Here is a 26,666-nt window from a genome sequence, read left to right on the forward strand (position 1 = left end):
CTTCCTTAATATACGTTAAATTCTTATACTTTTACTTATAGAATTGAGTTTTTCTGTTATAAAAAGTGTTAACTGTATTAAATCAGAGTGAAAAAATTTGATTAGAGGACTTACTTTTAACTAAAGTAAAAATGTAAAAATTCAATTCAAAAAAGTTAATTAGAAAATAAATAAAAAATTTATTTCAGCCACTTTAACAACGCGTGAGGTACTCTATAAAATAAAGGGTTAATTCCATAAAAAGTCACGATCTTTACACGAATTTTCATTATAATCACGACTTTTAAAAATTGCTATATAAAACTATGGCCTCTTATTTTTTTTCAAATCTATCACCGACTATTTTTCCGGTGAATTTTACCTTTCATTTTTTTTTTCAAATCTGTCGGATTATAGTGGCCACGTCATCAAAAATAGACTAAAAATGGATTTGGTGATAGATTTGAAAAAAAAATGAAAGGTCGTGGTTTTACATAATAACTTTTAAAAATCGTGATTAAAATGAAAATTCGTATAAAGATTATGACTTTTTATGGAATTAACCCTAAAATAAAAAGTGTGGAAATTCAACTTGGATAAATAAAAATCGAGGGGCCAAATTCACAAAATATAAAAATGTAAAGATCTAAATATATGTTTTAAATAAAATCGATTTCAATTTTTTTTTTTTTAAAAAAATGAATAACACAAATTTTATTTTTCAAAGAATAGACAGTCCAAAACTTCTAATTTTGGACTTCAAAACAAATTTTTGTGTTATGCCAGAAGTTCGTTTATTTAAACGACAGATGATTGAATCATACGACAGGTCGTGCCTCTCAGTTATAATCTTCATACGTGTCACCGTTTAAAAATCAACCGACGGTAAAAATCTACAATTATCATAAGTTTGTGGCGGGAAATATAACTGATGTAGCACCAGCTCAATTTCCCAAAAACCCTAAAAATTGCCAAAAAAAAATCCCTAATTCACTGCAATAATCCAATTTCCCCCATCAATTTCCATCACAAAAGAGAATTTTGGCGTCCAGGAGTAAGCATGTACTGGTTAGCCAGTAGATACGCCGTCGTTTCACTTCCGAAGTGGCGCTCCTCCTTCGCGCTCTTTTTCCGTTCATCTCCTGCTTACACAGTCACTTCTTTTTCTCGGTCACAGCCGTTACTGTAATTTCTATTCTTTTTCAGTTACTTGAATATTTACTGTTTTTTTAAACTTTTTTTTTGAATTTTGACTGTTTAATTTGAGTATTGTTTGTTATGAAATTATAATGTGAATACTTGAATTGATTTTGTATCTTATTATTGTGTGTTTTAATACAATCTGATTAGAGAATTGTGTTTTATTTATTGTTTAACAGAAAAAATGGAAAAGTTGAGAAAATACATTGTTTTAAAGATCAGAAAAGTGCAAAGGCGACTACGGCAAGAGGTGGAAAGAAACTTAATAAAGTGTCCAATGATCTTACGAGTGATAAGGATCTTTCTCACATTATCTGGTGGAAGGAGGTGCGTCTTTGAAATAGTCGATTGAGTTATGTATTTTGTGAATACAACTCAATTTGTTTTTGATTGCTGTGGAATGAAATATTTTGCTGAATGTTTCCATGTTGTGAATTTTATTGCAGAGGCTGCAGCTGTGCAGAAAGCCTTCTACTGTTCAGTTGATTAAAAGGCTTACTTATTCAAATTTACTTGGTTTGGATGTTGAGTTGAGAAATGGGAGGTAAGCTTTTTTTTTTTTTGAAATTTATAATGTTGATTTTTCTGAAGAATTTCATTTATACAATGATTGTAATGGAAAAAAAAAATTTGCGCCTCATATGGGTGGAAAAACAAATTCATAAATGCTGGCAGTAAATAGTTCCCCATGCTAATGCCTCTTTACACTTTGTTTCACCCCAATCCTGAAAAAGAATCAAAATGAAATCTCAATTTTGTAAAATGCAGTTTAAAAGAAGGAAACCTCAATTGGGAGATGTTGCAGTTCAAGTCAAAATTTCCACGTGAGATATTGCTTTGCAGGGTATGTAAGTTTATCCTTTTGTACTGCTGAGTGTACTCTTTTTATTTCAGAAATTCCGTAAATGAACAAGCAATGATATATATAGCTTGTGTTTCGTATTTCAGGTTGGGGAATTTTATGAAGCAATTGGAATAGATGCTTGTATTCTTGTTGAACATGCTGGTTTAAATCCTTTTGGTGGGTCCCGAACAGATAGTGTTCCTAGAGCTGGCTGTCCTGTTGTGGTACTGTAATTAAATCCTTATATTTCATAATTGATTTTGCCGGTTTAGTTAAGTTTGTGATCTCTCATTACCAATTTCAAACAAAGGATAAAGTTTAGGCACTATGATATTATTATGGTATTTAAAATTTAAAGCTTTATGTTGTTTTCCTGCTTTTGAGAAAGACGGAGTGTGTATACGGATGTTTTAGATAATTAAAGAACTAATGCCATAAAAATTTGAAGTAGAGCTATATGATCAAGTAAGAGTATTGACTATCGAGTTAATCTAATGTCGTCGAGAGGATGAAAAAGTGGACCATCAGTTGGGAAGGTTATGATGCACCAATAAGGAAGTGGGCCTCCATGTTCATTTGAGTGCCAAACTAGTGAACACTAGTATAAGATTTAATTTGTTACTTTTGTGATATAGAGTGGTTGTTGTATAGGATTTGGTTTATTGTTATCTTAGTTGTTCTTCATGAATTTGGAGGTGCTCGAAGTTTTAAATTCTTCCGTTTTAGCTAGTTTCTTTTTGAAGTATTTGATATCTTAATTCTTAAGTTGAAAATCTTTTTTAATTTGCTAATGGAGGGTAGTTGCTTTATGCTGTGCTTTGCTTATGGATCTCAGGCATAATATGGTCTTTCTGTCCTTTCCAAGCACAATGACTATAATATTCCTCTAATGCATAAAGACATGCCTAGTTTTTGCATTTTCACAGACCTGTCCGAATGAGAACATTTATTGTTAATACACGTGCAAGTTTATATTCTTGCATATGTTGGTCAGGCATATGCCCTTAGAAGATCTTTTGTATAATTGCCGACTCTTCATTACTTCTGTTTTATGACTTGAAATTGTTGTTTTATTTGGTCAAGGCTTTAGCAATTCATTGTAAATTGCTCTTTTCGCAGAATTTGCGGCAAACATTAGATGACTTGACGCGTAATGGGTATTCTGTGGTATGTCTCATACTCTCATTTGGTTGTGTTCCTTACATAACTGAGGTTATAAAATGGATGCTTTTTGTATATTAAATGTATTTCATTCACATGGCATGGTAGATAAGTTTATGTATCATTAGTGGCTCACTCAAGTTTTTCTGTCCTTTTCTCTTTGGCCATGTAATAAAACTTCATCCGTGCATTGGTTATTGTTCTATGGTTTTTAATTGTATTATTCCGTGCATACCTTACATTGAAATTTAACATCAGCTGGTGAATTTATTGAATGATGGTTCTTTTATGGTTTTCATAGTGCATTGTAGAGGAAGTTCAGGTTCCAACACAAGCTCGATCTCGTAAAAGCCGGTTTATATCCGGGTAAGTGATGTGCCTTATTTGAATGAAGCTTTTCTACTTTTAGATTGATTTGGTGTTCCGCAGTAATTTATTGAAAAAGCTTTCCTGGTACAAAACTGTTTGTTATTTGAAGCAATTGTCACATTCATATATCCCATACTCGGAGTGTCTTTCTAAATCTTGACTTTAGCATTATTCTACTATTGGATAATGATCCACATCTTTAGCTGGGTGATTATGTCATGCATATTTCCATGTTTCTGTTTTTTGCTTCCTTATAGTTTATATTTGAAGGAAATTGTTATAGTCTTTGGCATATGTGTCTATCTCAATTCCATTAATTTTGTAAAGCAACAATGAAATTACTGAACTGGAATACCGGAGTCTGGTTCTCTTTGTTCAGGTTTGCATAGTGCATTGAGTCACTTAACTATCAATTATGTATTCTTGCAAATGGAATGCCTGCAATATGATCTTCTGCATTTACCGAACACTGTACATTCTAAAAAAAGGAGGGTTGGTTACAATAATATTATTTAAACCTCAACAAGGATGATTTCAAGTAGTTGCCAGCTACATTTACTTACCTTTTACTTACCTTTTATCGAAGAAAAACATAGAGTTTATCAGGCTTAAATCAGTACATGATCCAATAGCCGCCCTTTCCTTGTTTTTGTAGGAGTTAAAAAACAAAATGCTACTGTGGTCCCGTTACTTTATTTCATCATTGATTTAGCAATCCCAAAGTTCTATTTGAAAAATACAATTTTTTTGTACTCTTTTCTTTTTATAACATAAATATAAATAGTGTAGGACATTTCATGATTGAAACATACTGGCTACTGGTAGGACGTTTCATCATTGAAACATTATTTTATGATTCCTGGAGTAATCAGCCCTACATGTTTATCATAATCAGAATCTCCATGCAGATCAAGAATTATTCTAATGAGTGCAGTTAACTGTCGGTCATCAATATTTTTCAGTGAAGAACTGTATTTGATTATTACTTTGTTATCCAGTCTTGAGTTTATTAAATTTAGGCCATTCATTTATTTATGACAACAAAAGTTAAACATGTGTTAACCTTATGTTTTAGTTTGATTTAGGATTTTTTCTTTACATATGATTGCGTTATTTGGCTATACATAGTATCCTCTTTAGGGGCATTAGAAATTGAAAATTTCATTGCTGTAATTTTTGTCCATATGTTGTTATTATTATCACTATTTGTATTGCTATTACTACTTTATCATCGTCGTGATTATTGCTTGTTTTTGATTGGAGAAAAATCATAGTTATTGTTCTTATTCCTGTTTCATAATATCACTTGAAAGTTGACATTCATATCTTATTCTGACTTGTTTTTTTATGTATTTAGGCATGCACATCCAGGCAGTCCATATGTATTTGGACTTGCTGGGGTTGATCATGATCTTGACTTTCCTGAACCGATGCCTGTAGTTGGTACGCTAAATTACTTGAAAGTAATATCATTAGTGAATGAAAGAAATGGAAATGTCTGATTATTTCTATCTCATACGCTTCAAAATCCATGGCATTTGTAGGGATATCTCGTTCTGCAAGGGGTTATTGCATAGTTTCAGTCTTAGAGACTATGAAAACATATTCATCAGAGGATGGTCTTACTGAGGAGGCTTTGGTTACCAAGCTTCGCACTTGTCGCTACCATCATCTATTTCTTCATGCATCTTTAAGACACAATTCCTCAGGTTTGTTTTTATGTTGTCTTGCTTTTAACGTTGTTGTTTTGGTTAAACTTTAACTGTTTTTCCTCCAAAGTCTTGAATTCATTCATTATTTCAGTTGCAATGTGGTGCACATAAGAAATTCATGTCCTTTGCTGGTGAATGGCTTTAAATCACATTTGATACTATGTTTCAATCCACAGTTTATGGTTTTTGTCCCCTTTCCCCTTTGGCATCTTATGAGATTTGTCCAAGTTAGATTCAATATCTGCCCTTAGAATCAACTTTATGCCCGCTATTTGGTGTGGCCTGTTTCGATTGGCCATTTTCCTCACTTTAGTAAATGGCGATTTATTTTAATTTCCTATAAAAAGAGCTGGATATTTGCATAGGTTGTTCGGAGTGACTTTTATTAATTGAGACTAAGGTGATAGGTCGCAAAATTATATTGCAGAATTAGTAGGAGAATCCTGCTCGAACCACATCATAGTTCTCTATTCATGATTTCTTATTATAAACTTGATAAATTTGTTATTATTAATTTATCATAACTAGAAAGAAAGAAAATATTTGATTTATAGCGGAAAACCTAATTCATTTATGTTTCTAGGCATGCTTGTTCAAAATATTGTATCATTATTATTAGAGGATTAAGAATGCCATTGTCGTAGTTGCTCATTGACATCAACCTCTCACTATGAACGAAGTCAAGTATCTTCAAAATTTTGTGGCATACCAGGAATTTTAAGATTGCATATTGTTTTATTTCTGCCCATATAGGTTTATATTGTATTTATTGATATTGAATTCGGATTAAGTATTAGTTAATGTGTTCCTTTTCTTCTGTCTTGAATTCGTAATAGATTGCATCATTTTTTCTATGCAGGGACTTGCCGTTGGGGAGAATATGGCGAGGGTGGCCTATTGTGGGGAGAATGCAGGGCTAGACATTTTGAATGGTTTGAAGGCGATCCCGTCACTGAGCTGTTACTTAAGGTTAAATAACATTAGTTTATTAAACTTGGAATGTAGTGAATTTCTTGTAATTTTATATCACTTGAAAAAGCTACATCAAATCTCTTATCACACTTTTAGGTCAGGGAGCTTTATGGTTTTGACAGTGAAGTTACATTCAGAAATGTCACTGTTCCTTCGGAAAGTAGGCCACACCCACTGCATCTTGGAACAGCAACACAAATTGGTGACATTCCAAGTCCTTCAAGTTCTTTGATTTCAATTATTTACTTTATTAAGGCCATTTTACAATGGTCTTGCGTTCTTTTAGGTGCCATACCCACTGAAGGAATACCCTGTTTGTTGAGGGTATTACTCCCATTAAATTGCACGGGCTTACCTGTATTGTAAGTGTGATTGTTGCTTCTTCTTTCTTTTGGAATTGTAAATGCTTTGTCGTGATTTTTAGAAGTTATCCATTTGGTTCACTGGATCACTAAAGGGCCCCAAAACTTTATCCTCGTTCTTCTTCCACAGTTTGCTTTTTTATTTTTCTTTGTTTCCTGAAAATGTTTATTGGTGGGTGTATTTTCTAGGCATATGAGACTTAAATATTAGTTCATTTCATACCCTTCCATTTAGATGTAACTTAACTGAAAGCTTTTTATTGTTACTAGTTAGAATTATGCTTGAAAGCTTTTTTTTTTTTGAAAGCTTTTTCTTGTTACTCTTCTAATCTAAATATGTGATTGATCTGCTGCTCTCGTGTTAGTAGTATTAGTATTTTGTACAACATCATTGTATGTCCCTTTTTGGGTTGTCATAGTGGCATAATAAAAACTGTATTATCCTACTAACTTTTTTAAATTTCTTAATTGTTTAGATATATGAGAGATCTTTTGCTGAATCCTCCTGCCTATGAAATTGCCTCAATAATTCAAGGTGAGTTGTGATATATTATACAAGTTGTGCATATGGGATTTATATGTCAAAAAGAACATGGAAGCAAATGCAAACATGCATTATCATATATTGACGAGGCACAAGCTAAAATTTATAGTGTTTTATCTTTAGGTTTGATTTTGTTTAGTTAGAAGTCATCCTCTTTCTTATGATCAATCTTCAAATATGTTCTTGATGTTTTACTTTGTTATACCATACTTATAGAATTAGTAATATTCTTTTTATACTCAATGCTCAGTAGAACTGAATGTTTTTTGCAGTGACATGCAAACTTATGGGCAACATAACGAGTTCGATTCCAGAATTTACTTGTGTTTCATCTGCAAAGGTATTTTCCATTACTTGGGAATGTCTTTAACATAAATAGAACTATATCTAATCACACAAATTGAAGTTATGCATCTTCATCTGTAAATTGATATTTTTGTTGTCATTGAAAGAAATAAACCTTAATCTACTCAGGTAATTGGATTATATTATATGAATTTATTGCTATAGTAATTGCTGAAGTCCATGTACAATGTAATCGGTTACTGATGTTGTCAGTCTTACTGAAGATTTGAATTGAAACTTACTGTCAGTGCTGAGCATTGACAGGTGCCAAATGTGGAAAAATTCCTTTCCCGCTGAAAGTGTCTTAGAAATCTTTAATTTAAACAGCTTAACATTGGTAATAGGATCCTTCTTAATTTAGTATGTTAGGCAGTAGTCCTTAATCCTTGTAAGCTCCTTATCAACCGTACCTGAAAGACTTCGATACATTTTTTTAAAAACATTTTTGATGCATAATTCCATCAAGGGGGTGCTCCTTAGAGGCAAAACTTAACACTTATTATAGAGAGTTCACTAGGACATGTTGTACTTTTATGTTAATTAATTTCCAGTCGTACTTATTGGCTTGCATGCTAGTATCATAACTGCTATGTGCATTATATGGTATTATCATCGACGTCGGCATGTGCCTCCACAATTAATGACTTTCAGAAGTTATTTGTATGACTTAGATTTAAACGTTATTTAAATTCAGATTTTTTGGAGGATATCTGTTTGTTTTGCAGTTTATACATCTGCAATTATTTGGCTTTTATGAGCACTGAGCAGTCATTTCCTCTACTGTTCTTTTGACGGTGTTCCTCTATTTCTTGCTTGTTGCTTTCAAAACTTAGTTAGCGTGCACTTTTATTTTCTGTTCATCAGCTTAACTTTTTAAAGCAAATTCCATTAGTTCTAATTATGTTGTTCTTGTAATTTTTTTTTTTTTGCAGCTGGTGAAGTTACTCGAACTGAGGGAGGCCAATCATATAGAGTTTTGTAGAATTAAAAATGTGCTTGATGAAATATTGCACATGTATAAAAATTCCGAGCTGAATGAAATCTTGAAGTCATTGATGGATCCTACATGGGTGGCAACTGGTTTAAAAATTGAATTTGAAACATTAGTAAGTTAATTAGCATAATATCCAGTTTTCAAATATGCTTAGTGTTTAATCTATACTATATATAAAAGCACGGATGGGGGGGGGGGCAAGCAAATTTACTGAATAATCCTTTTCAGTTTACTACTAAATAAAGGTTTTATAATCATTAACTAATTAGTTATTTAATTAATCACTATTGTAATTAAAGTCCTAATTAGAATAGGTAGCTAAATTATCTCCAATTTAGTTTTTAGTATGTAAAAAATAACTAAATTGTCCCCAAATTAGTAGGAATACCTATATTGTATTTGGTCAATATATTATTATTTAAATTTCTATCTTATTATTTTTGAAGATATTATTAATAAAATAAAATTAATTAATTATTTAATTATGGTTATTATAAAACTAAAAGAAGAATAAATTCAGTATGAAAAAAAAAAATTTAATAACCGAATATATTATATTTATTTTTATAAAAATTCTTAACTAATTTAATATTAATTATAATTATAATAAATGTACTAATATGTTCATTGACGAGTTACGTTACGAGCCACGTGCATAGCACGTAATGCGAAACTAGTATTTATATAAACGGTAATAGTATTTATTGTTGTTCAAGAATGACACTTTTGTTACGATTAATAAGTTGTGTTTATTGGCATTCAACAGTTTGTTTTAAAGTTTGTAAATGGATTTCAAAGATTTTTTCCTGTCTGTTTTTTCTCCTGGTTACATGTTTCAATTGGGTCATTGAATTTATGCCAGTTTGTGCCAAATACTGTTGGACATGTTTTTATTGATAGTATTTTATTGACAAATGTTCAAAAGGATCAGACTGAGCAGATTTTAGTAGTATTTTAACTAGTTTCTTTAGTGAACTAGTGCTTTGTGTCATTGATCGAGTCTTAGAGACCTCTCAGGAGTCAGGTTGCTCCATGAAATTTTCAATAGCGGCTAATAGATACTTCTTTAGTAGTACTAATGAAGCATGTTCTAGTTCACTCCTTTTGCTACATCTTTTCATGGGTTTTCCTCATTCTATCTATGGTAACCGTTTCATTTTTTTGTTTCTTCAGGTTAGTGAATGTGATTGGGCTTCTGGTAGGATTTGTGAAATGATTTCTCTAGACTGTGAAAGTGACCAAAAGTTGAGCTCATATTCTGCTATTCCTAGTGAATTTTTTGAGGATATGGAATCGTTGTGGAAAGGTCGTGTGAAGAGGGTCCATATAGAGGAAGAATTTGCAGAAGTGGGAAGAGCAGCAAGCGCCTTGTCCTCAGCTGTAAGTCTCCATAAGTAAATATTTCTTTTATTTTAATTGATATCTTACTCACTGATGATAGTTATCTTCTCCAATTCCTTGTGGGGCCCTAGTAAAAGGGTTTTCATATAAGCAGTAGTGTGTTGTTAATACAATGAGATGTCATAGTAGGACATTATATTTAGCTCTGGGTATTGGTCAACACCAAGGACTGGAAAAAAATGTTTTTGGTTATATTTTGCAATTAGATGTAGATGGCAGTCAGGAACTTAACTAGCTATTGATTCAAAAGGTTCTGAAGTGGTGTTTTTGATACACTAGTGTTAGCTGTTAGCTCTATTTTTGACTCAGTTTTGCTAGTCTTAATGAAGGGCTTACCTTTTTCTCTAAGAAATCTGTTTAGAAATCAATTTTCCTACGAACAAAGGATCATTTTACCCCCCGAACTTGGCGCAAAATATCAAAAACGTCAAAATTAGCAAAACCGGATCACTTTTACCCCGAACTTGGCAAAATCGGCTCAGAAACCCCCCTATTGCTGATGTGGCACTAAATTGGAGTGAGATTCCAAAATACCAATTAATCATAATTAACTCCTAATTAATCCAGGGGCCTTTTTGAACCTTTTTTCAGAAAAAAAAATTCAATTTTTTTTTTCAAATTTCCGGCGAGGAAGAGCTCCTCGCAGGAGAAGAGGATCAAGAGCAGCAGCTCCGGCGTCTGTTCTTTGAAGAACAGACTGCCGGAGTCTGTTCTTCAAAGAACAGACCAAATCTGTTCTTCAAAGAACAGACCGCCGGAGTCTGTTCTTTGAAGAACAGAGCGCCGCGTCTGTTCTTCGAAGAACAGAGCGCCGACATCTGTTCTTGGAAGAACAGACCTGGATCTGTTCTTGAGGAAGAAGAACAGACCCCGGGTCTGTTAATTTTTTAAAAAAAATTTAAAAAAAAATTAATTTATTTTTGTTAAAAATATTAATTTCAGGGTTAATTTGTTGTATACAATGAAATTTGTGGGTTAATTTGTGATATAAAGTTTTAAATTAAAAGGGATTAATTTTGTTATTTTTAATTATTAGGTATTAATTTAAAATGTTTAAAAACAATAAGGACCATTTTAAACTTTTTTTTTATCAAAAACCACCTTAGAAAACCGAAACCACCATCAAAACCGGAGAGTGTTTCTCACTTTCTTTGGTGAGAGTGGGGAGGGGGGGGTTTTGTACCATTTTTTACAAGTTCAGGGTAAAAGTGATCCCGTTTTGCTAATTTGGACGTTTTTGATACTTTGTGCCAAGTTCGGGGGGTAAAGTGATCATTTGTTCATTTTCCTACTATGAATAGGATTAACATTAGACGATGTATAATATATCAGAAATTATATTGTATCCGTAATAGTTATTAACTTGTTCAACATAGCAAGGATTCCAAGAAATAGTTGTAGCGAGTTTATTATGGACATAAGCCAACCGAAACGAAATGATCATGTCAAAACTTTTCATGTGTAAAAAGCCATATTAGCCAAGTTGGAACCTTCTTTCTAAGCTTGCTTTTTAACAACTTGCTAGAATTTTCATCGTGATGTATCTTAGTAATCTTAACCATCATCTAATAATTTTTTTATGTCATCTCTATGTTGATTTCCTCTAGAAACTATTATCTGAACATCTATGATTTCATTAAAAATTCAGTTTGGTATTAATAGGTAAAAAATGTTTTAGGCACTTCCAGTCAAGTTAAAACTTTGTAATTCTCGAGTCCTTAACATGTTTTACTCTAATTTTAGCCATGCAATAGCTGTGTAAATTGCTGATGTGGTTTCTGTATAGGTTATATTCAATTCTTGATAAGTGCACTGTATATGTGATATACGGTACTTGTAGGTCGCTGAAGATTTCTTACCCATCATTTCAAGAATTAAAGCCACTACAGCCCCCCTCGGTGGTCCAAAGGGAGAAATTTTATATGCTCGTGAGCATGAAGCTGTTTGGTTCAAGGGTAGGCGGTTTGCGCCCTCAGTTTGGGCTGGTACTCCTGGGGAAGAACAGATTAAACAGCTTAAACCTGCTGTAGATTCCAAAGGTCGAAAAGTAGGCGAGGAATGGTTCACTACCATCAAGGTGGAGGATGCCTTAAGGAGGTCTGCTCTCTTTTTATTTAGACATGCTTGAATTAAATCTATCGAACTTCAACAAAGATTGCCTCAGTTTTTTTAATGGTTTGGTCTGATTGATTGTTGTTATTTTACATCTATTTAGGTACCATGGTGCAAGTGAAAAGGCAAAGGCAAGGGTCTTGGAGTTGTTGAGGGGACTTTCGGCTGAGTTGCAGACAAAGATCAATATTCTCGTCTTTGCATCAATGTTGCTTGTTATTGCCAAGGCATTGTTCTCTCATGTGAGGTTGGGTTTTTACTTTCTTCGGTAAATTTTTCAGTCATTTTGCAAGAAATTTTTACAGTAGATAACTACACCTTTCACATTTCAGTGTTCATTTGACATGAATATTTTCTCTGAGCCATTGCTTTAAATGCTGACAAATATTATCAGCTCTGGTCATGATGATAGTTGACTGAGAAAATCCAATAGCTTTTGTCCTACCATTGTTATGGGACTTTGTGCTATGGGGTATTAACGTTTTTATGGTTCTTTATATGTTTGAGTATTCAATGTTTTTCCCCCTTTAATCTATGTACATAATGATATTGGCTTTGATTATATTTTGACAGTGAAGGGAGACGGAGGAAATGGGTCTTCCCGACTCTTGTTTCATTTGACAAGTCAAAGGTAGTGTACAACTTGTCTGATATTAGTTGAATTAATATGCTCAAGTTTTTACAAGGCATAGCACTTGCCTATATATGAATGTACTATAGCCCATTAGGTTTTAACAATGCTAAAATTGCTCCTATTGGACTAGTCTCGAACTAGCGGGGCTCCATGGTATTCTTATATGTCATGGAATTTCAGGAAGTCATGTATTTGCAATGTTTTGCACACAGGACATCAATTTGCTGGATGGAGATAATGGGATGAAATTAGTTGGCTTAGTTCCATATTGGCTTGATGCAGCTGAAGGCAATGCTGTTCATAATACAGTAGATATGCAATCCTTAATTCTTTTGACGGGGCCAAATGGAGGTGGAAAATCGAGTTTGCTTCGATCTATTTGTGCATCTGCTTTACTCGGAATATGTGGATTTATGGTTCCTGCAGAATCAGCCATCATTCCACACTTCGATTCTGTTATGCTTCACATGAAATCTTATGATAGCCCTGCCGATGGGAAAAGTTCATTCCAGGTATTCAAGTGCTCTTCTTTGTCTTTGATAATTGCATAATCAACAAAGGTTCCTTTCACCCCTCAAACTTGGCATAAAATATCAAAAATATCTAAGTTGGTGGTTTTGGACAAATAAGCCCACAACTCGCCAAAGTCGGATAAGTTTACCCCATCCTTTCTAAGAATATATGTTGAATGTATGTTTGTTTGGTTATTTTTTAGAAAAATCAGGATAAAATTATCCAAATTTGTCAAGTTTTGGGTTTATTTGTCCAAAAACCACCAACTTAGAAACTTTTGATCCTTTATACTAAGTTGAAGGGATGAAATGAATCTTTGCATAATTTCTTGTTTAAGGTATATATTTATCTTACTAAGTTTTAATGTGTTAGGTGGAAATGTCAGAAATCCGGTCTCTTCTAGATGGAGCCTCGTCAAAGAGTCTCGTACTTATAGACGAAATATGCCGAGGGACAGAAACAGCAAAAGGGACTTGTATTGCTGGAAGCATTGTTGAAACTCTTGACAAAATTGGTTGTCTTGGTATTATATCCACACACTTGCATGGAATCTTCGATTTGCCGCTTGACACCAAAAACATTGTTTATAAATCAATGGGAACAGAACATGTTAATGGACAAACAAAACCAACTTGGAGGTTAAGAGATGGGATCTGTAGAGAAAGCCTTGCTTTTCAAACAGCAAAAAGAGAAGGAATCTCTGAAAGAATAATTCAAAGAGCTGAAGACTTGTACCATTCTGCTTATGCTGAACAAGCGTCTCCGGAAAGGCAATTTTGCACTAGTGATCCGTCAAGAGAGCCTATCTCAGAAAGTCTTCGAGATAATTCTGAATCAGCAATCAAGACGGAAAATTTAGTGAATAAGGACGTTGAGACTGCTATTAGTATGATATGTAAGAAGAAGCTTGTTGAGATCTATAAGAAGAAAAACATATTAGAACCTACAGTTCTGCAATGTGTCCCTATTGGTGCTAGGGAACAACCGCCTCCGTCAACCATAGGCGTTTCATGTGTCTACGTAATGCTGAGACCGGACAAGAGGCTATATGTTGGAGTGGTAATTACTATTTGCCTTTATTGCTTTTTCGTCATTAATTTTTATATCATACTTTAGGCGTAGGCTGCTCAAGTTACTTAATTATGGATGAATTGCATGTTGCCATATATGGGTTTAAAAATATTGTGGGTCTAGTTCAGTTATTTCAAAAAGGATATTTAATATAAATTTATTTCTTTAAGGTCATTGAATTTTTTATTTTTGTTTTAAAATGATTTTTTCGATCTAAATTAGTTGAAATGGCTCATCTGAGTTAGAAATATTCAGAGAATATTCGCCATAAAGCTAGTATCCATTTTGAAATAAAATGAGTCATTTTTTAAATAATGATATATTTGATGGAATGCACGCCATATGGCATATAATTGGATTGATGATGTGGCGAATATTCTCCAAATATTTTTTACTTAGATGGTCACATTTGCAAAATTAGATTGAAATAACCGTTTTAAAACAAAAGATTAAAGTTCGGTGACCTTAATGAATAAATTGATGTTTTCCTTTTGAAATAACTTATTACTTTAGTAACCAGAAAGTATTTGACCCCATATAATGGCAACACGGTCTATTTTATGTTTTCGTAAAAAGACCGGCGCTCTTCTTAATAAACTGAATCGTTTCTGTTTTGACAGAGTGATGATCTTGAAGGCCGAGTTCGTTCTCATCGATCAAAAGAGGGGATGCAGAATGCCTCTTTTCTATGCTTTGTAGTTCAAGGGAAGAGCTTAGCTTGTCAACTCGAAACTCTTCTCATCAACCAGCTTCCACGAAAAGGTTTCCATCTAAGCAATGTCGCTGATGGTAAACATCGGAATTTTGGCACGACAAATATTTCCATTGAAACTGCGACTGTGCATTAATGGTCCAGTCTTGAACTCCATTCATTTTGTCGAAGTTTCATATTTGATACATTTTAAGAATATGATGAATTTAGAAACAGTGGCTGCAGCAATTTTGTTTGATATGTCAGTTGCTCCACTTCCATTGAGTAGGAATTTATTTTTTTGATGAGCATGGACATGAATTTTTTATATACATAATACATTGATGTATTATGTGATGTATCTAGTAATGCTATGTAATCTGTATATATAATTTAAGAAGTCATGCAAGTAAATCTGTTCATGATACCATTGTATGGTTTAATACTATGTTTCATTTGCAAACAAAGTCATATTATAATTTATTTGTTGTAGGTGTGACTAATTGTATAATATAATAATACTAACTGAAATTTTGAATAATATTAAATATATATTTAAAAAAAAATATTGAATACATCAAGTGTACTACATAGTACATAGTATAAATACTTCATTGAATTAATGTATCCTATTTCAAAAACGTTTCGGACACTTAATGTTTTGCATACAAAATTTTATTTTTTACATATAACAGTTTCAAATAACACGGTTTAGCTGTATTTGTATCTCGTTTCATGCCCGTGCTACCTAGTTGTTAACACTTGCCTCTTGAATTAATATTCGGAACCATTGTATCTTCAATTTTTTAAAAAGATTCTAACATGGCGTTGTAGAAGATACTACGATGTACTATAGCACATGGAAAAAGATGCCATTATTTGTATTAGCATGAATTCTTTTTTTAAAAAAAAATTACTTGATATTTTAAGTTAATAATTTATATTTAAAATTTATATTTAATATTATTAATATTAAAAATATAAAACATACTAAAATTTATAATTTATTTTCCGATTAAATATCCTATAGTGTTAAGTTAACAATAGAAAACGGTGAATGAATTTAATTGTATCAATACATACTTGTTATTGAGATGGTGTAACCGCTAAACAACAATCTGCTACATTATAAGTTCAATTCTTCATATAAACATATACTACATTTTTTTTTCCAACAAATTATCACACAAATAATTTCTTCTTGGCTAATTCTCTATTTTCGGGTTGGTTCGAGCTATTCGATTTTGATTCGAGCCCCTGAAACCTGACCAGAAAATAAATAACTCAAACCAATAACAGAAAAGAAGATAGTTTGTGGAGTGTCCATGTGGATGAGCTTTTGTTAGGCTCATCTCTTTGCTCTTCAATTTATCAGAATTTCAACACTGTAAGTTCAAATTTATGAACCCATTTTAATTTTTTTAGTACTGGATATGCAATTATTTGAGCTATTATTCAGTGTAAAATTCATAGCCTTAAAACTTTTTTTTTTTTTTTTATCTTAGTAATTCATTTGGAACATCAATTATCATTTGGGTATTCAATAATTTTAGTTTTGATGTTCAATTTAAATTCAAACTCTTCACTTTGTATTATTTTGTTGTATATTTTTCATTTTTATTATTTTTTCTTGAACATTGCAGCTTGCACACTACCTGTTTGATGTTTTGCCGAGCCCAATAATTGACGAAAAATGGCTTCCACATTGTTTAGAAACATTCAAACCCACCCTTTATTGCTGTCTCCCACTTCATTTTTTAGAATGAGGAGCAGTGTTTTTATCTGCAACATGAATACCGCCAGTCATACAGCCACTCAGCAGAGTTCTCAAATCAAAGTTTCGCCGCAAAATAGGTCGAAATCACTTGATAAACTCGCGAAAGACTACGAGGCGGTCATTGGTATAGAAACTCATGTTCAGCTTTCTACTCTGACCAAGGCATTCTGTGGTTGCCCCTACAGCTATGGGGCGCAACCGAATTCCACTATCTGTCCTGTTTGTATGGGTTTGCCTGGTGCTTTGCCTGTTTTGAACTCGAAAGTTATTGAATTCGCGGTGAAATTAGGCCTTGCGCTTAATTGTAAGTTGTCTTTGAGCTCGAAGTTTGATAGAAAACAGTATTTTTACCCTGACCTTCCTAAGGGATACCAGATATCCCAGTTTGATATACCGATTGCGAGTGATGGTTTTGTTGATTTGGATCTTCCTGTGGAGTTTGGTGGTGGGCATAAGAGGTTTGGTGTTACCAGGGTTCATATGGAGGAGGATGCGGGGAAGCTGCTTCATTCAGGAAATGGAAGTTCATCACAGGAAATTACTTATTTTTTGATTTTGCATTAAACTGATCAACTTCCTGTTTGGTTGATTATGTTTTGGTTGCAATTGTCGTGTACTTTTAGTTTTGACAATCTTGATCGTCTTTTTCAGGTTGATCTAAATAGAGCTGGGGTTCCTTTGCTTGAGATTGTTTCTGAGCCGGATATGAGAAATGGTATTGAAGCAGCAGAATATGCAGCCGAGATACAGAGGGTGGTTAGGTATTTAGGGGTGAGCAATGGCAATATGCAAGAAGGTTCTCTCCGCTGTGATGTGAACGTTTCAATTCGACCTATTGGACAGTCAGAATTCGGGACAAAGGTAGCTTATAATTATTACTATATAAGAAAGAGCAAGACAATGACTTATTGGCTTTCTATTTGGCTCTTCTAGGACTCAGAGATTGAAAGCTAAATGCAATGAGTATCTTCAGTTTTCTTGTTAAAGAATTGAATGCTTTATTATAGTTTTATTAATTGCAATTTTTGGCACTAAATTTGTATATATGCCTGCGGAGTTGGCATGTAAATTTTTCCGCCTCTTTGAAAAACTAGAATCTCTTGAGTCCATTGCGGTTTAAGTTGGTAACTTTAGGTAAATAATAATAAGCTTCATATGTTCTTTACATCCATACATCCTAATGTTTATTAGACATTAAAGATGTTATATCGCTTCAAGGAAGCCCTCTTGAACTTTATTGCTTCATCAATGTAGCGCTTCCTTAATTTGAGAGAACTGTTTGATTTTCCCACTTAAGGATAGGTAGAATGTGTTTTACATTCTTTATCCAGCTGATAGAACATAACGATATATATCTGATGGCTGCATATACATTTTGATTCTTTTGTTTTTGCAGGTTGAGGTTAAAAATTTGAATTCATTTTCATCGATGAATAGGGCCATTGATTTTGAGATATCAAGACAAGTTCATCTCCATAGTCAAGGCCAAAGTGATTCAATTGTACAAGAAACTCGTCTTTGGGAAGAAGGCGCTCAGGTTATAATTTTTATTCCTATTTTCTGTCCAAGGCAACCAGTGAAAGAAGCTTCACACCAGCCTGTCGATGGATATTCACATTCTCCTATTTTGTTCAGAAAACAGTGACGATGAGGAAAAAAGAAGGGCTTTCCGATTATCGATATTTCCCCGAACCAGACCTTCCAGAAGTTGTTCTTACTAGAGAATATGTCGACAGCATCCAAAATTCTTTGCCGGAACTTCCAGAAACAAAGAGAAGGAGGTACGAGAGTATGGGGCTAAGCATGCAGGATGTTCTTTTCCTTGCAAATGACATGAGTGTAAGTCTTCATTGCAATCCAAATTTCCTGCATATTACATTGTTGGGTGCTATCCTTATCGGTGTCTATTACTTGGTTTATTTGTTTAATTAAAATATAATTGTTTAGCTTAATGAATATTTGCTTGCTTAGAACTTCTATTCAGAAATTATGAGAAAACATCACCAGGCTTTAACAATTACATTTTTTTCAGAACTTATTTGTCAAGAATTTAGTGTGATAGTGTTTTCACATTAGCTTTGTTTTCATTCACTATATTAATGTCTTAGGTTGCAGAATTTTTTGATGCAACCATTGCAAAAGGTGCTGAAGTGAAGCTGGTTGCCAACTGGATAATGGGTGATATTGCCGCCTATATGAAAAACGAAAAGGTGTCAATAAATGAAATCAAACTTACCCCTCAAGAGCTTGCTGAGCTGATCGCTTCAATCAAAGATGGAACGATTAGCGGAAAAATGGGGAAAGAGGTAAGAGTTTCTTCAATGTCAATGCCAAAGTTTAAACATTTCATGATCCTAACGCCTAATTTCTTGCTCTACTACATTTTTTTTTCTATAGGCTTTATTTTTCATTCGATCTACAGTTTGCATCATTCTTGTTACAAATATGAGGCTTTGGATGTACAATGTGATGATTTTTAGTCATGTCGATTTTCCTTTAACTACTTGCAGATATTGTTTGAGCTTATTGCCAAAGGCGGAACAGTTAAAGGAATGATAAAAGAAAAGGATCTTGTTCAGGCAAGTTTTTTTGATTTCTCATAGTAGTCTACTAGAACACTTCAGTCAATCAACGTTTGCCATTTCTGGAAACTGTCTGAAACGCCATGTTTCCGACACAAAACTTCATCTTTAATGAGCAACCTGGTTTGGTTGAACTTGACATCTCTTTTCAAGTTTCAGATGATTATAGTTTTGTTGAGTGATGTGCCAAGCCAGATCTATTTATTGTGAATAAATCAAAATGCTGAGACAATTAGATATATTGATGATAAAAGAAACATTGTGAGCCTACTTCAGGTCTCTTACATGATTCAAAATATCAGATTGTAGATCCTGCTGAGATTGAGAAAATGGTGGATAAAATACTATCCGATAATCCAAAGCAGTTGGAACAGTATCGCGGAGGCAAAACCAAGCTTCAAGGTTTTTTCGCAGGCCAGGTACGAAATGGTTCTATCATCTTCCCGTTGATTTCTTTTTGCGAAAAAGTGTGGAACTTGACTGTTAATTGCAGGTGATGAAAGCATCTAAAGGTAAAGCAAATCCAGGGCTTCTGAACAAAATTCTCCTGGAAAAATTAAACGCGAAAAGCTGAAAAATTTGTCGGTTAGTATCTTTTCAAGGTTCCTTTTCTTTTTCCAGTTTTCATGTTCAGTAAGACTTTCTTGAACATGAAGTTCAAATATTTCTTTGGTGTAGTTGGAGATGCACTAATCTTGACCTGCTTGGAAGCTGTTGCTAATTTGCGGAACGGTTTTACCTTTATTGCAAGAAACTTATCGAGTCCTACATTCGACGACATAGGCTATGAAATTTATGGTCTACCATCCCTTTTTTTTTTCTTTCAGAAGTCTATAATAAAATTTATGTACAGTCATTATTACTGATAATAATTTAGGCTTTGATCTTCTAGAAAAGATGAATGAGTTATGTATAGAAAAAATATTCTTTAGAGGGCTCATTATTCTAAAAGATAAATAGAATTAATCTGCAATATTTTAAAAAAGGTGAAATTATTTGAATCAAATTACTTAAACCTGAAAGATAAATCATTTATAGAATTAAGAGAGACAATAATTAGATAAAAAAAATTACTCTTAGGCCCTCCGCATTTGTCTTAACTTACACTTTAGTCACCCTTGTTCAAAAATCAAATGATATGATCCTCCACTTTTATTTCCATAAACGTTTTAGTCCTTCTGTTTATTTTTGATGTTAGTCGACTAAGTCAAAAAACTTAACTTAAATTTTAATTTAGTCCTTAAACTTATTTTTAACACAACTATAAATAAAAATTATATTTTTATGAAATTTAATGGCCTAATAAATCTAATTTTATTGTTTAATCATTTTTTTTTTATTTTTTTTCATAAATTTCTTTACTTCATTTAGTTTTTCAATAAAAAAATTGTTATTTTCAAAAAAATTAAACGTTAATAAATATTAAAAAATTAAATTGAAGTCATTAAATTATTAAATTTTATAATATACTTTATATTTATACATATTAAAAATATAAATTTAAAAATTAAATAGAACTTCAATTTTTTTTTAGTTAAGTCCATTAACTTAGTTAACTAACATCAAAATTGAATGGAAAGGCTAAATCATTAACATAAACAAAAGCGTAGGACCATATTCTTTGATTTTTAAATAGAAGAGACGGAAGTATAAATTATGATATATATGAGGATCTGATAGTAATTTACTCTTAAATTAATTTTAATAATATGTTAAAGGATATTAAAAATAGTTATTTATAGATAATTAATTTACTTTTATTATTCTAATCTAATCTAATCAGATTTTATAATGTAATTCACTTTTCATACATAATTCTAAATGCTACTCTAATTCCTGCTATAATTAAACTAAACACTAGGTAAGCAAAATCTTCTAAATAATACTAATCCTAATCCTAGTCTAAAAAGTAGTACAATGGACATGTATTTAATAAATACAAAACAACATTACTGCTTTCAGTAAACACAACATTAATGGAGATTAAAAGAACATTAAGTTCTACTTCTGATACTTCCATTAAAACACAAAGATTATCATCTTCAACTACTTCAAATTCAACGAACTGGTCTGATCTTGTTCCTGAACTTCTCCAACTAATTCTCTCCAAATTATTGTCTGTTCAGATCATTCGATTTAAATCAGTTTGTTCATCATGGAATCGCGTCGCTGAATCGTATATTTCATCTTCGTTTTACACTCCATTGGTGTCGGAAACACCCTGTCTGTTACTTCCTGCGCAAGATTACGATCCTGACGACTGTCACTACAGAACTACGGACAGTCGCTGTTTTTACAGTCTTGAAGACAAAAAGGAGTATAACTTGACGAACATGAGTAATCTGTTTAATTACCGTGACTGTTGCATTGGTTCGTCTCACGGTTGGCTTATACTTTTGCATAATAGTAAACCGAACTTCCCTTGTCTTCTTAATTCTTTCTCGAACGTTCCGAACTCCCCTTTTCTTGTTAATCCTTTCTCGAAAGTTCGGATTGAATTACCGTTGCTTAACTGGCATCAAGTTGAAGACGAATACGTTGTTTTTAGTAAAGCGATCTTATTGTCTGATCCATCCCATGATAAAGATTTCAGAATCGTACTAATAAAACATGAATTTCATTTTTCAAAATCTTTTTTCTTCTTTAAAAAGGGAGATCCCGGCTGGATTACGGTTGACAACGATGAAAACAAGTTCTATATTGATATAATATCTCGTGATAATCATCTATATGCATTGACAACTGATTTTTGTATAGAAGCATGGGACTTTCGTGGCGATTTATTGCCGGTCAAGATAAGGAAAATTCATCCTTCAATAACAGAAAATTTGTCGGAGTCTTTGAGAATTAATATAGATTTATATGTTACTCAGAGTTACTTAGTGGATTCATGCGGCGATCTTTTGCTCGCCGTCAGGTTTATCGGAAATTTCGTCAATCAAGAAGGCGAAGTTGTCGACGAGTCGCATCTTGTGGATGATGAATTAAATTATCCTTTGGTTTCTCCGTATCAGACAAAGATGTTTCATGTTTACAAACTGGATTCCAGTGAGCAGAATTGGATAGAAGTTGACAATTTGCATAATCAAGTACTTCTTGTCGGACTCAATCAATCGATGTCGTTTTCAGCTGTGGAAATTTCGGGATGTCAGAGGAATTCGATCTATTTTTCGGATGATAATTGGGAAGAAATGCGTGCTGCTTTCTCGCACGGAGGTCATGATTTTGGTGTTTTCAGTCTTAAAAACAAAAGTGTTGAGCTCTTTAATTGGCATAATTTAGGAAGGATTAATCCATCACCAATTTGGATAATCCCAAATCCATGGTGAAGGGAATTCTGATGTATTGTTTTTCATATTCTAATTCTTTTTAGCTAGTTTTGTGTACATTCTCTAGTTTTCTTATATTTAAATTTAAAAGAAAATTTCTGTCATCTCTGTTAATTCCCAAGTTTCTACATTATGAACTTCAGCTTTCGAAATTTTTTCTCACACTCTTTAGATTACAAGACCCTATCAAGTGTTTTTTTTATCGTAAAACTAATCGAACCTCGGCGACGGCCCCTTGACCATGTTAAAATTATTCCTAGAATTTATTTATCGATAATTAATTATATTCATTATTGGTTTTTGTGTAGTAAAAGCAAGTATAAACCTATTATAATTAGTACTCCTAATTACTTTTGATCTAATTTGAACTCTATTTAACTTTATAAAGTGTGTGGTAGGTAGATTAGTACCACCAAAAACATAAATTGATTTTATTTTTAAATTATGGGCGTTAGAAGAATCTAGTGTTCTTTTGTAATCTTGATTTATTAGTAAATAAAAATTCATTTTTTTGCCTATGGCTTGTGGTCGTTTTAGTTCAATTTTGTATTTTTACATAAGTTTGATTTTTTAATTGATTATATGTCATTCCGCTGCGACTAATCTCACAAGGCCCAACATCACCCTGCCTACTCTCAACTACCACTTAACAAAAGCCGTTCAAACACCATGCAACTTTTCTCACACCACCACGCTTCTCACTATGCGAAAGAACGCCGTTGAAGTCCCCAAGTATGCATCACTTTATATTACTAGCGTTACAATGATCTTAAATAAGCTGTCTGCTATGATCTTTAATAAGCTGTCAGGAATTCGTAAGGTGCCACTTAAACCCACCGACGGAGCTAGGATTTTTATATCGAAAAGACCAAATCGCAATATGCACTATATATATAAATTATTTTTTAAAGTTAAAGAGGGTCGAATTGCAAAAAAATAAAACTTTTTATGCTAACTTAGTTAATATTCAAAAATTAGGGAGGGCCAAGGCCATTCCGAGCCTACCCCTCCCTCGGTCATTAAACCCGTCAATAGATGAGATACCAACACCGATAAAACTAGTACAAGAGTCTAGAACACCGAAAGGATGTTTTCAGAACATAGCTAAATTTTATATTAGTGTTATATTTGTTATAGATGTTCTTATCGTCTCATACATTTATATTAACAGAAAACTATTTGAACCAATGTATTTTAGAATCTATTTTCACATATTGGATTGTTTTCTACTTTGTTTGTGAATAACTGGACATTCTTTGATGTGCATGAGTCAAAATTCAAAAGGATTTGAATCAGCTATTTTTTGTAAGGTAATCATCTACAATCTTCATGTTAAATTAACCCCTTCTGATCAAAAGAAAATGGAAAATTCAATATTAACATTTTAATTTCAAATGCAAAAATTATGATTTGATGTTACTGAATTTGAAAATAATATGATATTGATTACGTGTGAATTTCATATTAAATAATTTTATATATTGATGAAAAAAGAGATATATCTTTAACTAAAAAGTATATCAATTTTTTTTTAAAAAACTAATCAGTTGCATTTAGTATTATTTATATTTATTTGATATATCATTATATAATACTTAAATAATATAATATAATATATTATTTATTTTATTCAAATTTTTTATACCATCATATTATTTGAAATATTAAAATCAAATATAAACCGTGCATGTATCCAATTTTGATATTAAAACAACTAAATTCTTTTTTAAACTATTACTCTCTCCATTTTTTTTTAAATTGTCCATTTAGCCAATAAATTTGTCTATATTTACTTGTCCATTTAAGATTTCAAGTTAATTTTAGTTAGGATCTTCCAAATTTATTCTTTCCTAATAAATAACTCTATGATTCAATTTACAAAGTAGTATTTATTAACTAGTAGGATTATATTAGTATTTACTCTTATAATTTAAAACAAAAAATCTTCTTTCTTAATATGTGCAATTTTGGCTAAATTGACAATTTAAAAAACAGAGAGAGTAATATTTAGATAATTTAAATTATTAAATTCAAATTTACATTTTAATTTCAATTTGGTCAATTCCGAGGGTTTTACACAAGTTCCTATTATAATTAAACCAGAAAGTAAGTAATAATATCATAAAAATAATAACATTAGCTACTTTAAATAAAATAGGAAATTTTCATAAAAATATAGAATTTCCTAAATAATCATATTCCTAATCTAATAAGGACTACAATTAACCTAATTTTACTAGAACCGTGAGACATGCATTTAACCTAAAAGGATTAGGATTATTTATTCCTATAAATACAGAACAAACACCACTGCTTTCAGTATACACAACATTAATGGCGATCAAAAGATCATTAAGTTCAACTTCTGATACTTCCATCAAAAGACAAAGATTATCATCTTCAACTACTTCAAACTCTCCGAACTGGTTGGATCTTGCTCCTGAACTTCTCGAATTCACTCTCGCGAAATTATCTTCTGTTCAAATCATGAGGTTCAAATCAGTTTGTTCTTCATGGAATCGCGCCGCAGAGTCGTATGTTTCGTCTTCGTTGTACGCTCCATTAACGTCGGAAACGCCCTGTCTGTTGCTTCCAGGTCCAGATTATGATCCTGACGACATGGACGACAAAGTTTCGGACAGTCGCTGTTTTTACAGTCTTGAAGACAAGAAAGAATATAGTTTACCGAACATGAGTAAACTGTTTAATTACAGTGACTGTTGCATTGGTTCGTCTCATGGTTGGGTTATACTTTTGCATAATCATAAACCGAACTGCCCTTTTCTTGTTAATCCCTTCTCGAAAGTTCGGATTGAGTTACCGTTGCTTCGCGCGGATCAAGTTGATGAACACCAAAGCTTTAGTTTCAGGAAAGCGATTTTATTGTCTGATCCATCCCATGATAAGGATTTTGGAATTGTGCTGATAAAACGCGATTTATATTGTCCGAAATCTTTTTACTTCTATAAGAAAGGAAGTTCCGGCTGGATTACTGTTGACGGTGATGAAAACAAAGGCTATGTTGATATATTATCTCGTGATAATCATCTGTATGCATTGACATTGGATCTTTCTGTTGAAGTTTGGGACGTTCGTGGTGATTGCTTGCCGGTCAAGAAACGGAAAATTCATCCTTCGGTTACGGAAAAGTTGTTGGAGTCCATGAGAATGCATAAAGATTCACATTTTACTCAAAGTTACTTGGTGGATTCATGCGGTGATCTTTTGCTCGTCGTTAGATTTGTCGCGAATTTTGTGAATACAGAAGGCGAAGTTGTCGACGAGTCGTATCTTTTAAGTGACGAAGATACTCATCCTTTGGTTTGTCCCTATCAGACAAAGATGTTCCATGTTTATAAATTGGATGCCAGTGAGCAGAACTGGATTGAAATTGACAATTTGCATGATCGAGTGTTGTTCGTCGGAACCAATCAATCAATTTCGGTTTCAGCTGCGGAATTTCCGGGATGTCAGAGGAATTCGATCTATTTTTCTGATGATAATTGGGATGAAATGCATGATGATTATTTGTACGGAGGTCATGATTTTGGAGTTTTTAGTCTTCAAGACAAATATGTTGAGCTGTTTAATTTGCATAATTTAGGAAGGATTTATCCACCACCAATTTGGATAATCCCAAATCCATGGTGAAGGAATTTTGAGTTTCGTATTCTAAATTTCTAGCTAATGTTGTAAACATAATCTAGTTTTCTTATATGTCAATTTTAAAATGAAAATTTGTTATCTGTAATATCCAAGTTTCTATTTGTTATATACAGCTGATATTGATCTTATAGTAATTTGGGGTGTGTGTTCTGTTGAAACCGAATTTAAGAAATTCATATATTTTTTTCAAATTGAACCGAACCAGTTGGTTCGGTCAATTTCTCGATTCAATTCGGTTATTTCAGTTCAGATTATATTAAAACTAACTTAGATTACCAATGTTTAAACCCGAACCAAAAACCGACTTTTTTTATAATATCAAATCAAACCAAACTGAATCTGTCAATTTGATTTTTCGGTTGGGTTTGATTTTTGCACAGCCTGATAGTAATAAGTCTCTAAAATTTG

The 26,666-nt window shown here is 32.6% G+C and overlaps 4 protein-coding genes across 5 annotated transcripts; all 4 read left to right on the forward strand.

Annotated features, from left to right (window-relative positions):
• The first annotated feature begins 883 nt into the window (after positions 1-883).
• Positions 884-15,352, forward strand: LOC126669385 (DNA mismatch repair protein MSH1, mitochondrial). Of its 2 annotated transcripts, XM_050362837.2 has the most exons (22): positions 884-1,164; positions 1,359-1,506; positions 1,626-1,723; positions 1,948-2,023; positions 2,128-2,247; positions 3,143-3,190; positions 3,486-3,550; positions 4,911-4,996; positions 5,098-5,262; positions 6,125-6,234; positions 6,334-6,439; positions 6,524-6,599; positions 7,076-7,134; positions 7,416-7,483; positions 8,421-8,594; positions 9,656-9,862; positions 11,724-11,980; positions 12,099-12,242; positions 12,569-12,626; positions 12,842-13,141; positions 13,515-14,201; positions 14,834-15,352. In XM_050362837.2, exons 1-22 carry the CDS (start codon positions 1,040-1,042, stop codon positions 15,059-15,061), a joined length of 3,405 nt encoding a protein of 1,134 aa, XP_050218794.1. In that variant the 5' UTR covers positions 884-1,039; the 3' UTR covers positions 15,062-15,352. The 2 variants fall into 2 exon arrangements, with proteins under 2 accessions (XP_050218794.1, XP_050218795.1); XM_050362838.2 differs by lacking the exons at positions 884-1,164; positions 1,359-1,506; positions 1,626-1,723; positions 1,948-2,023; positions 3,486-3,550 and having other exon boundaries at positions 2,156-2,247.
• Positions 15,353-16,100: 748 nt separating this feature from the next.
• On the forward strand, positions 16,101-20,255 carry LOC126669626 (glutamyl-tRNA(Gln) amidotransferase subunit B, chloroplastic/mitochondrial). The gene is made up of 10 exons (XM_050363141.2): positions 16,101-16,291; positions 16,548-17,212; positions 17,330-17,542; positions 18,078-18,218; positions 18,317-18,520; positions 18,790-18,987; positions 19,192-19,260; positions 19,566-19,682; positions 19,757-19,848; positions 19,942-20,255. The coding sequence occupies exons 2-9, from the start codon at positions 16,598-16,600 to the stop codon at positions 19,835-19,837; spliced, it is 1,638 nt and encodes a 545-aa protein (XP_050219098.1). The 5' UTR covers positions 16,101-16,291; positions 16,548-16,597; the 3' UTR covers positions 19,838-19,848; positions 19,942-20,255.
• Positions 20,256-21,127: 872 nt separating this feature from the next.
• Positions 21,128-22,639, forward strand: LOC126669783 (F-box protein SKIP23-like). Its single transcript, XM_050363341.2, has one exon. The coding sequence runs from the start codon at positions 21,240-21,242 to the stop codon at positions 22,590-22,592; it is 1,353 nt and encodes a 450-aa protein (XP_050219298.1). The 5' UTR covers positions 21,128-21,239; the 3' UTR covers positions 22,593-22,639.
• Positions 22,640-24,851: 2,212 nt separating this feature from the next.
• LOC126669960 (probable F-box protein At1g44080) lies at positions 24,852-26,619 on the forward strand. Its single transcript, XM_050363610.2, has one exon. The coding sequence runs from the start codon at positions 24,927-24,929 to the stop codon at positions 26,241-26,243; it is 1,317 nt and encodes a 438-aa protein (XP_050219567.1). The 5' UTR covers positions 24,852-24,926; the 3' UTR covers positions 26,244-26,619.
• Positions 26,620-26,666: the final 47 nt, after the last annotated feature.

Source organism: Mercurialis annua, linkage group LG2 (genome assembly GCF_937616625.2).
Source record: "Mercurialis annua linkage group LG2, ddMerAnnu1.2, whole genome shotgun sequence".
Taxonomy (NCBI): Eukaryota; Viridiplantae; Streptophyta; class Magnoliopsida; order Malpighiales; family Euphorbiaceae; genus Mercurialis; species Mercurialis annua.